Source organism: Cetorhinus maximus, chromosome 18 (genome assembly GCF_964194155.1).
Source record: "Cetorhinus maximus chromosome 18, sCetMax3.hap1.1, whole genome shotgun sequence".
Lineage (NCBI taxonomy): Eukaryota > Metazoa > Chordata > Chondrichthyes > Lamniformes > Cetorhinidae > Cetorhinus > Cetorhinus maximus.
The window spans coordinates 39451550-39464244 of record NC_135896.1 but is presented as its reverse complement, the minus strand read 5'-3'; the positions used below and the strand labels follow the sequence as shown (position 1 = coordinate 39464244).

General features: G+C 37.7%; 1 protein-coding gene across 6 annotated transcripts in view; it reads left to right on the top strand.

Moving 5' to 3' along the window:
* The window catches only part of ppp1r13bb (protein phosphatase 1, regulatory subunit 13Bb), a 98049-nt gene extending 90517 nt beyond the window's left edge, over positions 1–7532 (top strand). For all 6 annotated transcript variants that reach the window (XM_078562451.1, XM_078562450.1, XM_078562449.1 and 3 more), the window contains 5 exons: positions 921–1058; positions 1187–1320; positions 3459–3625; positions 4633–4832; positions 6364–7532. In XM_078562451.1, coding sequence (XP_078418577.1) covers positions 921–1058; positions 1187–1320; positions 3459–3625; positions 4633–4832; positions 6364–6405 — 681 coding nt within the window. In that variant the 3' untranslated portion in view covers positions 6406–7532. The remainder of the gene's footprint in view (positions 1–920; positions 1059–1186; positions 1321–3458; positions 3626–4632; positions 4833–6363) is intronic.
* The last annotated feature ends 5163 nt before the right edge of the window (positions 7533–12695 follow it).

Sequence of the window (12695 nt, the reverse complement as noted above, 5' to 3'; positions counted from 1 at the left end):
AAGATTTATGATATTAAGATCATTTCCACTGGAGCAAAGATGGCAAAGCAAGGACCAAGTTTTTTTTTGAAGATTACAAAGGCTTTGTTAGAGTGAATAGGTAAAGACCATTTCCTCTAGTTGCAGTTTGTGGTGAGGGATCATCAATTTAAAATTGTGTCTGATAGTGAGAACGGGTGTTAGAAAAAATGCTTTGCATGTAGAGTTGGTAAGCATGCATTTTAAGGAAAGAATAGATAAACTTTTGAAGCATAAGGCAGTGCAAAATAAGTCTTGATCCCCTCCTCTGTGCTAATTAGTTGATCTCAATCAGAGTGCATTGTGGGTGCCGCAGCTGGCCTTGGCCTTTAGTGAATGGAACATTAGAGATATGGGTACCTATCAAGCAGGGAAGGGAGAAGATTCCAAAAATTTAGCAGGGAATTTTCTGTTGTTTAGATTCCATAGCACTAAAGGGGCAATGTAGCTTTAAATTAGAGCAGCTCATGTTTACCGATATTTGCAGACCAGTAAGTGAACGGGCAGTAATTTATTTACTGTGCCATTTTATGTTGAATCTTAATATTAGATTAAAAGTGGATAAGCTTATTAATTATTTTTAAATGGCTAGTAATCTTTTAAGCAATACTATTGCAGTGCAGACTTTGTTCTTACTCGGCATAAAATCTGGAGACACTTGCACCTAAAACATATAACTTTAAATTCTACAGTAACATTTATTTCTATATTTATGATGTTGGTTGTTTTAATTTTTGAGACCAATCCATTGCATATAATTTTTCTTTCTATGTAGCCATGTAAGTTATTTGTGCACCCGCTTTTCTTACAGAAAGCAGTTGCTACATAGTCATGGGCAATCGTTGTGCTTCTGTTGTTGAGTTTAATTATTGAGTTTACTTCTAATATCTGTATTTCCTCAGACTAAACGTACAAATTTAAAAAAGCCTGATTCAGAAAGGACAGGTTGTGGGATGAGGGTAAAATTCGATCCTCTAGCTTTACTTCTAGATGCCTCTTTAGAAGGAGAATTTGATCTTGTACAGCGCATCATTTATGAGGTAACTTTTCTACATAAGTTTTTGTATTGTCATTGTTACATGCTGCCTTTGAAATTCCGACATAATAGAATGTAACATTTAAATAGTTACTTAATATGTTCAGCACTCTTTTTTTTGGTTTTGGCCAGGTTAATGATCCCAGTAGACCTAATGATGAAGGGATTACGCCATTACACAATGCAGTGTGTGCTGGTCACCATCACATTGTGAAGTTCCTTGTTGATTTTGGTGTAAATGCAAATGCAGCAGACAGTGATGGATGGTAAGCTTCAAACTTTATTGTTGACATGAATATTGGTTGAAATATGGCCAATAAGTGTTTAGACTAAGCTGATAAAATCTGTCCTTAATTCACTTAAAGCTCTCCTTATAATTGTAAATTTCTATGTTGCAAAAGTTTCCAATTAGGTGATCTAAACTAGACTTGTAATTGTATAAATGTTGACCTTCTGTGTGCATTTTCTTTTTCTCCCTCTGCCCCCATCTCTCTCACCACTGATGGTCTTCAGCTCCAGCCTTGGTCTCCCTGGACTGGAATTTTTTCACTTTTTTTTTCTTCAGTCCCTTTTTATTTTTCTTGATTTTTCTCCCTTTTTGCTCTCTTCCCCCGTTTTTCTTTCTGTTCTTTTTTTTCTCTTTCTATCTTCCCTTTTTTCTTTCTCCCTCTCCCTTTTTTTCTTTTTCTCTCGCCCTTTTTCTCTTCTCCCCTTCTCTCTCACCCCATTTCTTTTTTTAAATTCTAAAAAGCCACCCTTTTCAACCAAAGTTTTGGTCACCTATTTCTCTAATTTTGGCTTCTGTTTTTTCCCCCTCAAGTGGATGTTTTCCACTTACCGACAGTTTAAATGCAAGTTGTTTTGCCTTATTGAAACCTTCAGTTTTATTGTGAGTAACTCAAGCTCTCATGCTTTAGTAGAATTACTGTGAAACAAATTAGTTACAAGTGTGGCAATTTAACGAGATGGCTTATGCAAATTCAAGTAGGTTGGTTCTACCTCAAATGTTCAGTTCTCGGTACATATTGTGCCAACAAAGGACAGTTGTGAGGTCTATTTTCTATTTTTGGAGTTAAATGCAACAAATTAAATTGATTCTTCCCTACATCAAATACATTTCCATTGAGTGAAATGTAGAATTGTCAATAAGTAAATGAATCATTACAAAATGAGTTTGACAAAGTATGTATGTGGACAGAATAATAGCTGATGAAACTTAATGCAAACAGGTGCAAAGTACTGTAGATTGGAAAGGAAAAGGTGCCATATGTACTTGTTAAAAAGCTGAAAGTGATTTGGGAATCTTAAGCTTGATATTAAACATGTCCAATCAGTTTGGAGCAACAAAACAGAATATAATTTAGAGGGAATAGTGAACAAAACTATATACAGTTCTATTGTCAGGCTGTACCTTGAATACTACATTGGCAGTATCAGAGGCAAAGAAGAAATGCAAAATTGTGTTAATAACGCAAGTGTATGGTTATCCTTATGTTACATGGGAAGGAAATCAGGTGTTGCTGCTTGTTAATATTCTCAATTGGGAAAGCTCCAAAAATAACTGCTGTGTCTTGCCTTTCCATGGCCAATTGATTAAGATATGGAATTTGCAATCTTCCTTCTCCAGACAGTCCTTGCATTCGCATTTAATTTAAAGGTAATAAAAAATTTTAAAAATAGAAAATGCTGGAAAAGCTCAACAGTTCTGGCAGCATCTGTGGAGAGAGAATCAGAGTTAATATGTTGAGTCCATATGACTTCTTCAGAGCTAAAGATAAATGTGATCAATTTGATACTAATTAAGAGAGGATGGAGCAGGTGGAGCAAGACAGAACGTCAGGAATAGGTGGGAGCTAAGGAGAGATTGAGAAAGATGTCACGGACACAAGACAAAGGGAGTGTTAATGGTCGTAGTAAAGACTAAAGAAGGTGCTGATAGTGGCATTATGGTAAGATAGCAGAAAGTGTTAATAGCAGAACAAGGGTCAGCACTCTATGAAAGCACAACATAGAAACAAGTGACAGATGGCCCTGTGGGGGTGGGGAAAAAGGATTTTAAAAAATGAATAAATAAATAATAAAAACTTTAAAAAGAGGTAAATATGGAGGAGAGAGTTCATGGTGTGAAGTTTTGAACACAATGTTAAGTCCGGAAGGCTGTAATGTGCCAAATTGATTTATGGTACAAGTCAAACTCCTCATCCCATTTTATAACTACATGATATTTTGGGCAACCTTTAGCTGTAATGTTAAAGACAATTAGAAAAGCTGACCCTGTAGTTAAATAATTGTTATTCTATATGTGGAAACATGGCTTCCATGGCTCTAAGACTGTATACTTAATTAACTTTCAGACTAAAATCACTCAAAAATGTCATCTAAAATTGTGCCAATTTCTTCTCAGGACACCATTACACTGTGCTGCTTCCTGCAACAGCGTCCAACTCTGCAAACTGCTTGTGGAATCTGGTGCTGCTATTTTTGCCACCACTATCAGTGATGTTGAAACAGCAGCAGATAAATGTGAGGAGATGGAAGAAGGCTTTGTACAGTGCTCGCAGTTCCTTTATGGCAAGTATTTATGAACTTTGTGATTCTTTTATATAAATGTGTAACCTTTTGTGCACATGTTCAACCCCTATTTTTAAAATTTGGCAAAATAAATTAAACAGTGCTTAATGTTGCAATATGTTCTCTTGTCACTTTATCAAGTTTCTCTGCCATAGTGAAATGTTCTATCTTCACTAACCATACAATGAGCCACTTCAACTCCAACCAATACTTAGATTGATTCACTTATATCCATCCATGTTGGTGTTCGGTCTCTGCTTGGTGCTCTTCTCTCAAGCTTGCTCTGATCAGGAACTTGTCATTTAAGGACATGGACCAGTGTCAGATTATATATTTTGTGAATAAATATACCCTGCCATTGTCCCTTTCACTTTTTTGAATATTTTATGCAATACAAGATTGTAAATGAGTAAATCAGTAGCATCTCCACGGCATCCATACAAACAAAGATTTGATTGTGTGGTATTGGTCATTTTAGCATATTGTTCTGACATTTTGACTTGATTCCTCAAGCAGAAGATCAGGTTTGAGATTGGAGGCTGTTTGCCACTTGAACGTATCTACAATGGAAAAAAATAATTTTCTAAAGCCCCTTAATGGATTACTAATTGACAGCAAAGCATTTCTTTTTTCTTGAGAAGGAGGAGATTTGAAAAAAAACAATTTCTGCCCCATCTAGCTTCAGTTCTAGAATAGCATTTGTAGTTAAGTCCAGGAACAGTGCTGTTCTGTTCTCTTAGCTGTAGAAGAATGTATGATAATGATCAGCCTGAGCGGATATTTGATATGTTTTTTTTTAAAAGTCTGGATGCACATATTAGCAATTGTCATGAAATCCCCGCAGCAAGCTTTCAAAAGCTATACATGTTTGAATGCACACTTTTGAAGGCAAAAAAAAACTTGTGTTGCTCTTCTAAGCATAGCTCTAAAGCATACATTTTGTTCAATGACCAGCAACATGTTTTGTCAGTTTGAGGTAATTGAGAATTATTTTCAATCCACAATAGGAGTGCAAGAAAAAATGGGTGTCATGAACAAAGGTGTGGTTTATGCTTTGTGGGATTATGAGGCCAAGAACAGTGATGAATTATCATTCCATGAAGGAGACCCTCTGACGGTCGTGAGGCGTAAAGATGACAATGAAACAGACTGGTGGTGGGCTCGTTTGAATGACAAAGAAGGCTATGTTCCTCGCAATCTGCTAGGGGTAAATATAGCCCAAATTTCTGTAGCTTTTTTTTCAAATAAGCTGTAATAGTGCAAGTGAAACAAAAGTAACTCTTAGTAATACCAACTGACAAGGCAGATTAAGTTAAAGATCCAGCCAAATATGGAACTCCTGTTAGAGGCCTCATGTAGGCATCTCTCCATTAAGAATGGTATACTGTGGTGTATAAGCGTTGTAATTCTGATCACTTTAATCCAGTTTGTAAATATTCTGCAGACGTGTGGCTTCATGTATTTTACAACACGTTTGAATTTTAGTAGATGGGGATGATGCTTTGTGTTGACGGGATGGGCCAAAATGTTGTTGATTTCCAAGGTTCCAAGAATTCTTAATCCAACTCTGCTAGTTGATCAAATCAGTAGCTAAAGAGACTGGAAGAGTGTAAAAGTCAGGTTAGTTAGAGAATCTTCTTGGGGACCAATCCCAGAAAACAGAAGTTAGTGTAAAGGACGAGCAACATAATTGAAGAAAAAATAAATCCTTCCTTTAACAAATGCATCGTTAAATTTTACATGTCAGTTACTGATTTGTTTGTCCTGCTGATCCATGTGGATCATTAGTTTTTACAGTATAAACTGTATTGATAAAACAGTTCAGATCAATTAGTACATATCCTACATATTACAAAGGAAGATATTGTGTGTACAAACTGCAATGATTCTCATCATCCTTTTGCTTTTCAAAACTGCTGATTAAAGGCAGCCTAGAAACAGATATCAAGTGTAAAATTTAAAAAATGGTAGCATGAGGTTTGGTCTCAGTCCTCATTTATGATATGGTTACTGCTATGCTGTATGAAGGCTATAGGGAGTTTTCTATAGTTGCTGCTCCCCTTATTTCATCCTGAAGTTAAATGTAAAGCTAAGAGAACTTGTAATTACACCCTTTACTAACCTTTGTCGTAGGATTATAGATCAGTTACAGTTGAAATTACCGTAATAGGTAATTTACTAATGATCATAAACAATTATGCCTCAAAATGGAGGTCAAGAGCTTTTTTTAATGTTCAAATCCCTATCTGGCCTCACCCTTCCTTATCTCTCTCCAGGCCTACAACCCTCCAAGGACTCTTCATTCTTTCAGCTCTGGATTTATGCTTGCCTCTCTGTTCCTGGCTGTACTTTTAGCTGTCTAGGCTCTAAATTATGAAATTGCTTCTCCAAACCTGCAATCTTGCCATCTCTCTCTTTTTTAAGGCCCTTCCTAAAACATACCTCTGGCCAACCATTTAGCCACCTAATATCTCCTCCTTTTGCTCTGGGTTTATTTTTGTCATCTTATTCTCCTGTGAAATACCTTTGGACATTTCCCTACATTGCTATATACATTGCTATAAATGTTAGTTATCATCAAATTCCGAGCAGTATTAATAAATGACTATAGTGACATCCATAGCTCAGACTGTCTTAATCTGCAGCTGAAAAAGGAAGTACAGTTGTGTATGAAGTATAATATAGTAATATTATAATAAACCATTACTTTCATGTCTTTTTTAAAATTTTTGTTACAGTTGTATCCTAGAATAAAGCCCCGGCAGCGATCTCTGGCTTAGGAATATTCTTCAGTCCTTCTAATCGGAATCTGGAACAGACACAATACGACACAATGGAGATGCTCTCCTCCCAGACGAGGAACTAGATATTTATGTGCTGTGATTTGGATATACAGTAGTTTATGGTGCTTTTTCTCTGAACAAAGTCGCATTGCTACATCCGAAGAACACGCATATGCGTACCCAAGCACACCTTGACATGTGCGCACTCAAACACATGCACACTTACACATGCATATGGATGGACCCGCACGAGCACACATACCTGGACATCACACACAGGCCTGCACACACATGCACACCACCCATACATACACACACAAGAGGAAGTGGTGTTATCTGAAAACCACATGACCTCAGTATTGTTAGTATGTGGCATGCTTGGCTGGCAGTGGTGGTAAGGGAAATGTTTTAATGTAACTTTCATTGGTTTCAGGGTGGAAGTTATCTTGATTATTGAAAGGCCATGTGAGTGGACTAGCAGAGTTTGATTTGGTTTTGTGATAATTAGAGCCATTAAAGGATTATGAAATGTATGTTTGGACATAAAAGAAGAATTTTGTGAGATGAAGCAAGGGTTTTAGTAAGGTGAGGTGCGCACTGTCTGAGTCATTTGAGGTAAGTGAAGTGTATGTGACTAATGGAATGGCGGATGTGAGAATGAGCAGAGGATATTGTCATTGATTAACTTCTGTGTCTATTATGGAAATGATGCAATAACTTTCACCACATTTTGGTGCAAAACACTACAGCACTTCACTGAAGTAAGTATTCAAGTATATTTCTATATTAAAGAATCTTTCATTTATTTTTTCCAATTACATTTTTCTTTTTGAAATAATTCTAGGCATACATCCTAACAAATGATGGGTTTATACATGTATCAAAACAATCTTTGGCTTGTTTACCATGTTTCATATCTAATCTTTTCCTATCGAACAGTTCTGTTAACTGAGCACAGGGTAGTATTGAATGTAAATATTGTGATGTATAAGATTATAACAGTGGGCTATATTATGTATGACTAAGTGACTGAACTGTAACTTTTTTCATAGTTGATAGTAATACACTGCTTAACAAGAGTGTTATGTAAACGTATACAATAAAATACAGTGGCATGAACAATGGCATTTTGCAAATTATATTCAGTCTATCTAATGAATATTCAATTTATAGTGACTGGGGGAGGATGGAATCTAAATTCTTAACATTTAATTCTTAAATGTCTATGAATTGTTTTTACATGTACCAGTAAACTAATTAAGCAGCCACAATTGCTTAACTGCACTGTTTAGCTTAGAATTATTTTTCTTACTGAAGGTAGCAGGAAAATATTATTGAATGATAAACTGATGTGTGGAATAAATCCAGTTCCTCGAAGGATTGCTGTCCTTGAAGTTTTAAGTCAGATATAATCCCCTTATTCCATCTCTGCTGCTCTATGCCAAAGAAGTTTCTCCTGCAATGCATAATTTTATTGAGCTAAATTTTGCTGCAGCATAAGACATCTAATTGTGTCTGTTTTCAGATTTACCCTTGCATATTTAGATGTGAAATTTTTGAATTGCAAGTTGTTGAAAGTGCAAGCCAATAATGCAAGGAGAAACAGGGCATTGGGACATAAGTGAAATGTTAACTCTGTTTCTCTCTCCTGATGCTGCTAGACCTGCTGAGTTTTTCCAGCATTTTCTGTTTTTATTTGACTAAACACTATTTTGTAGGCAACTTAACTCCTACTTCAAACCACAGAATAGAACTGTTCCCTTGTTACTTCTAACACAAACGAAAAATCAAATATCACAGGTATAGTTTACACTGTCCTTTTAAGTAGACATTCAATTCTTCCAGAATCAGTCCAAAGTGATTCCTAGCTTCCAAGTGTTTACTTCTGTTCTTTTCTTTCTCAGCCTGGTAACTTGTAACCTCAGAACTTTCTCAGTGAGGCTATTCCCCCCACAAGCTAAGCGAATCTCATTTTAATTCCCCACTTATTTGACCTTTCCAATCAGAACACGAGCTCCCACCCGCATTCTTGCGGTAAACCATAGAGACTTTCGGCCACTAGTTGCTCTCTCCCAGAGCCTGGCAGACAAACCTGTCTGTCATGCTATTTTAGGAAAACCTGTAATCCAATGTCACAATGGCTTCCCCTGTACTCTTTGCCCTCTCAAAGCCCATCACCATGGCACCATGATTCAGATGGGCCTTGTATCCAGTTAGAAATGCTGACTAACAATTCTTTAGACTCCAACTCTGTTCTATTGTGAAATTAAGTGAACAAATAAAGCGCAACCGTTGACAACCTGATATTTTCAACACCTTCCTGAAACTTTGGAGTCTAGCAATCTGACCACTGTAAACACAGGTGCTGCTGCCATTGTCTCCTACTGTGAACACCTTGCACCTTCTTCCCAGTAAAACAATTGGGCCTTCCTTTGATCTGTAACAGCCCCGTCACCCAGGCCTATTGTCAGGCAGACTTCAGCACAAATCACCTGACCCCCTTCATATGCTAAACATAGCAAAGGTCTCAAAACATAACAATCTTAAATCTCATAATTGTAACACTGGAATAAAATGCTGATCTCAATAATGGTCATGAAAATACCAATGTGGTTGGCCTAACGACTACAGGAAAGTGCACTGTTAGTGTACTCACACCACATATTTTAATGGCTCGAGAAAATGGCTCATGATCACCTTTACTAGGGCGAACAGGGACAACAAATGCACGCTTTGCCAGTAGCATACTCATCCTTCAAAGGAATATTTTTTTAAAAACTGACTATGGTGAACTTGGCCATAGAGCTTTGAATAAGAGGACGTGGCCTAGATTTTTTGAGTAGGTAAATAAATGGAAACATTTCCCTTCCAAGTTCCATTGAGACATGAAACAGTGTATTGAAAAATAATTGAGCATGTTAGCTCACGTTGCATCTATTTTGTGCTCACTGGACCCACTTATAAGATGCATTAAGCACCCAACTCCAGACTAAACATCCATCAAGAGGAAAGTTATCCCTTCATTTGAACAAATACTGATTACAAATGCCCTAAAGACTAACTACACCTCTCTAAGCTTTTGGACAAAATCTTCTCTGATATCTTTTGAACTTCCCTTATTAGCAAAAGGATTAGTAATTAAGCAGTAATTTGATTACACCGTCAAACTTAAAGGTATCAGTAAACTTGCTTTTGGTTTTTAGGCTGTGTGATTGCAATTTTTAAATTCTGAAGGGATTTGATATAGTCTAGCTATACAGATAATTTGAAATGGTTTAGAATGGCAGAACAAAAGCTTATTTATGACATCCATGGTCAAAGTTATACAACTGTGAATAATTATTTTTGAAAAATCTTTGCCCTTTGGAACAAGCCGCTGAGACAAATTACATTATGTTTTTGAAAGAAAAGGACACTCCCAGTTATAGAGGGCATGTTGCAATGATTTAACGGCAGTTGTAATTTCCTGGATCATGTTTGAATTCCGTGGAGCATCTGAGTGGAATTTCCAAGAGTTTTTTTTTTGAGTATTACCAATTATATTTTCATCTTCTATTGTTTCTATCAGAAAATAGTGTTGTCAGTGGAAGTTCTATCAACTTCTATTGTTCATTGGATCAGACCATTCTTGGCTCCCTGTTTCCCTACGTTGTGTCCATTTATTCCCTGTAATCTTGATGAAGATGAAAACTAGAGGATGAGCATCAAACTCCTTGCAGTTTGCTTCTCCCAAAACATCATGGTTTAATAACCTAACAGAGCCAGGAGAAAATTGTACTTCCACTACTTATGGAACCCAAATGTACAAATGATTATTCTATGTTTCTTGATCTCCAGTAACATAACATAAAACAGATTTGATTGCTTGCATTGTATGGTTCATTAAAGTTTTTAATTGTCTTTGCAACCTCTGGCAAAGAAACACTGAATAATAGAAAAATTAATATTTGTTACATATCTGTCTCGTCACTGGATCTGTAAAACTCCCTTTGAATTTGGCACCAATGAACCTCAAAAAATCTTAGAATATAAGAAATAGGAACAGGTATAGGCCATATGGCCCCTCGAGCCTGCTCCCACATTCCATAAGGTCATGGCTGATCCTTGACCTCAACTCTACTTGCCCACTGTCATGAAAAGCAGATTACAGCTATCAACTACCTACAGGCATATTGAAGACTTATATTTGAAAAAGAAATACAAGTAAAGATTGATCAAAAGATGGCTGATAATGTAAAGTGGCCGCTTTCTGGAAAATTCCTATGTGGATTATACTGACAGACCTGTCCTAAGGGAAAATGGAATGTTGCACCTGAAGAGGTGTCAAGGCCTACTTAAAACAAAGACACTTGAAAGGAAGATACAGAAAATGCAAAAGACTGGACTTTTAATCTCCTGTGTTTATGGAGACAATGGAGACTGATTCCCATATCTTAGCAGTCATCCAAAAATTCATCTCCTGTTGATTTATATCTCAATGTGTAAAATGGTTTGAGATGAAAGAAAAATGGCTCTGGGTGCAAGACACTATTTCCTCTCCAGGGAATACACAAGAAAATGGGTTTAAAAAGCTGGCTGCAGACCAGTGTTTGAGAGTGACAGCAACAAGAAGAAAAACCAGTCACCCTGCAGTTTGTAGACGAAGTGTCTCTTTCTCTCTCTCATTTGGAGGCATGGCTCAGCAGGAGCCACAATCGAAAGGAAAAAGGACAGCCTCTTCAGCTACCCTGTAGAACCAAGCATCTCCCAACTGACTGCAAATCTGCCAAAGTCAGCTGTACTGAAATCACCCAATGTAATGGCTGCAATGTACCATCTATGCCTCATGGATAAGCCAAGGATTGATTTGTATATTTAACTTGTATTTTGACTCAACTTCTCATTTCTGATCTGTGTTGCATTTTTATTTTTCTCAGGTTTTAGGAACTAATAAACCTACATTTTCTTTGACTCAAAACCTAGTTAAAATGGCTCCTGAAAAATAAATACATTTGGACTGGGAAAAGATATCCAGGGGGAAAGGATTTTTAAATTAATCTTGTTGCGACCAGCCGAGGGGGTTGAATAAATAAGGGGAGCCAGCTGCCAGCTTATTCCTCCTCCACCTGGGATTATAACAAAATTGGGGTCCCATTTGGGAATTTAATAAATTGGGGGACCTTGTCCGGGAACTAGCCATGATGCTGCCTGATTCCCATATCCTTTGATTCCAAAAATCTAACCATCTCAATCTTGAACATACTCGATGACTGAGCATTCAGCCACCTGGGGCTGAGAATTCCAAAGATTCACAAGTCTGAGTGGAGCAATGTCTCATTCGCTCGAAATGGCTGTTCCCTTATCCTGAGGTTATGCCCCTTAGTTCTAGACTCTCTAGCCAGGGGAAGCAGCCTTTCTGTATCTATCTTGTTTAAGCCCTTCCAGAATCTTATGTTGCAAGGAGATCACCTCTGATTCTTCTAAACTTCAGAGTATAGGCCCATTCTATCAGATCACTCTTGATATGACCACCCTCCCATCTCAGGAATCAATCTACTGAACCTTCATTGCACACCCTCTCTAAAGCAGATATATCCTTGGGTACAGAGACCCTAAAGCTATAAACAGTATTCCAGGTGTGGTCTCGCCAAAGCCATGTGCATTTGTAGCAAGACATCCTTACTCTTATACTCTTAACATCTTGCAATAAACATCAATATACTATTTGTTCCTAATTGCATGCTGTACCTGCATGATAACCTTGGCCCAGATTTTCAGCCCAGTGTCTGGTTCGCCAAGTCAGATTTCCTGGCTCAGCGAATGTGACCTTTAAAAATATCCGCCCGCAGGTCAGATTTTGTGTGGTGTGGGGGTGGGCTGAAATAGAAGACAGGGTGGATTATTCTGAAACAAGTACAGAGGTGAGCTGGGTGCAAGGCCTGCCTCTGCTCTGGCACTGTTTAAATAATAGATAAAAAATAAACATCCCTCCATCACTCACCCCCAATACACTCCTTGTATTCTATCTATGCCAAATCTGCCCCTCTACCCATCCCCATGCCAACCATGCTCTACCACCCCATTGCTCCAAACCCCTGCCAACTTAGTGTCCCTGTATCCACCCCATACCCCCATTCCAACCTAAGCCCCGCCACCCTTTGCCCTTACACCCTCCATGCCAACTCACCTAATATCCTTGGACACTAGCTGGTCCGCAGCTGGACAGCCCCTTGACAGTTCCAATGAGTGTGTGTAAAACATGCACAATGATGTTCACTTTCAACAATCCCAAAAGGTGTCCCGGGACA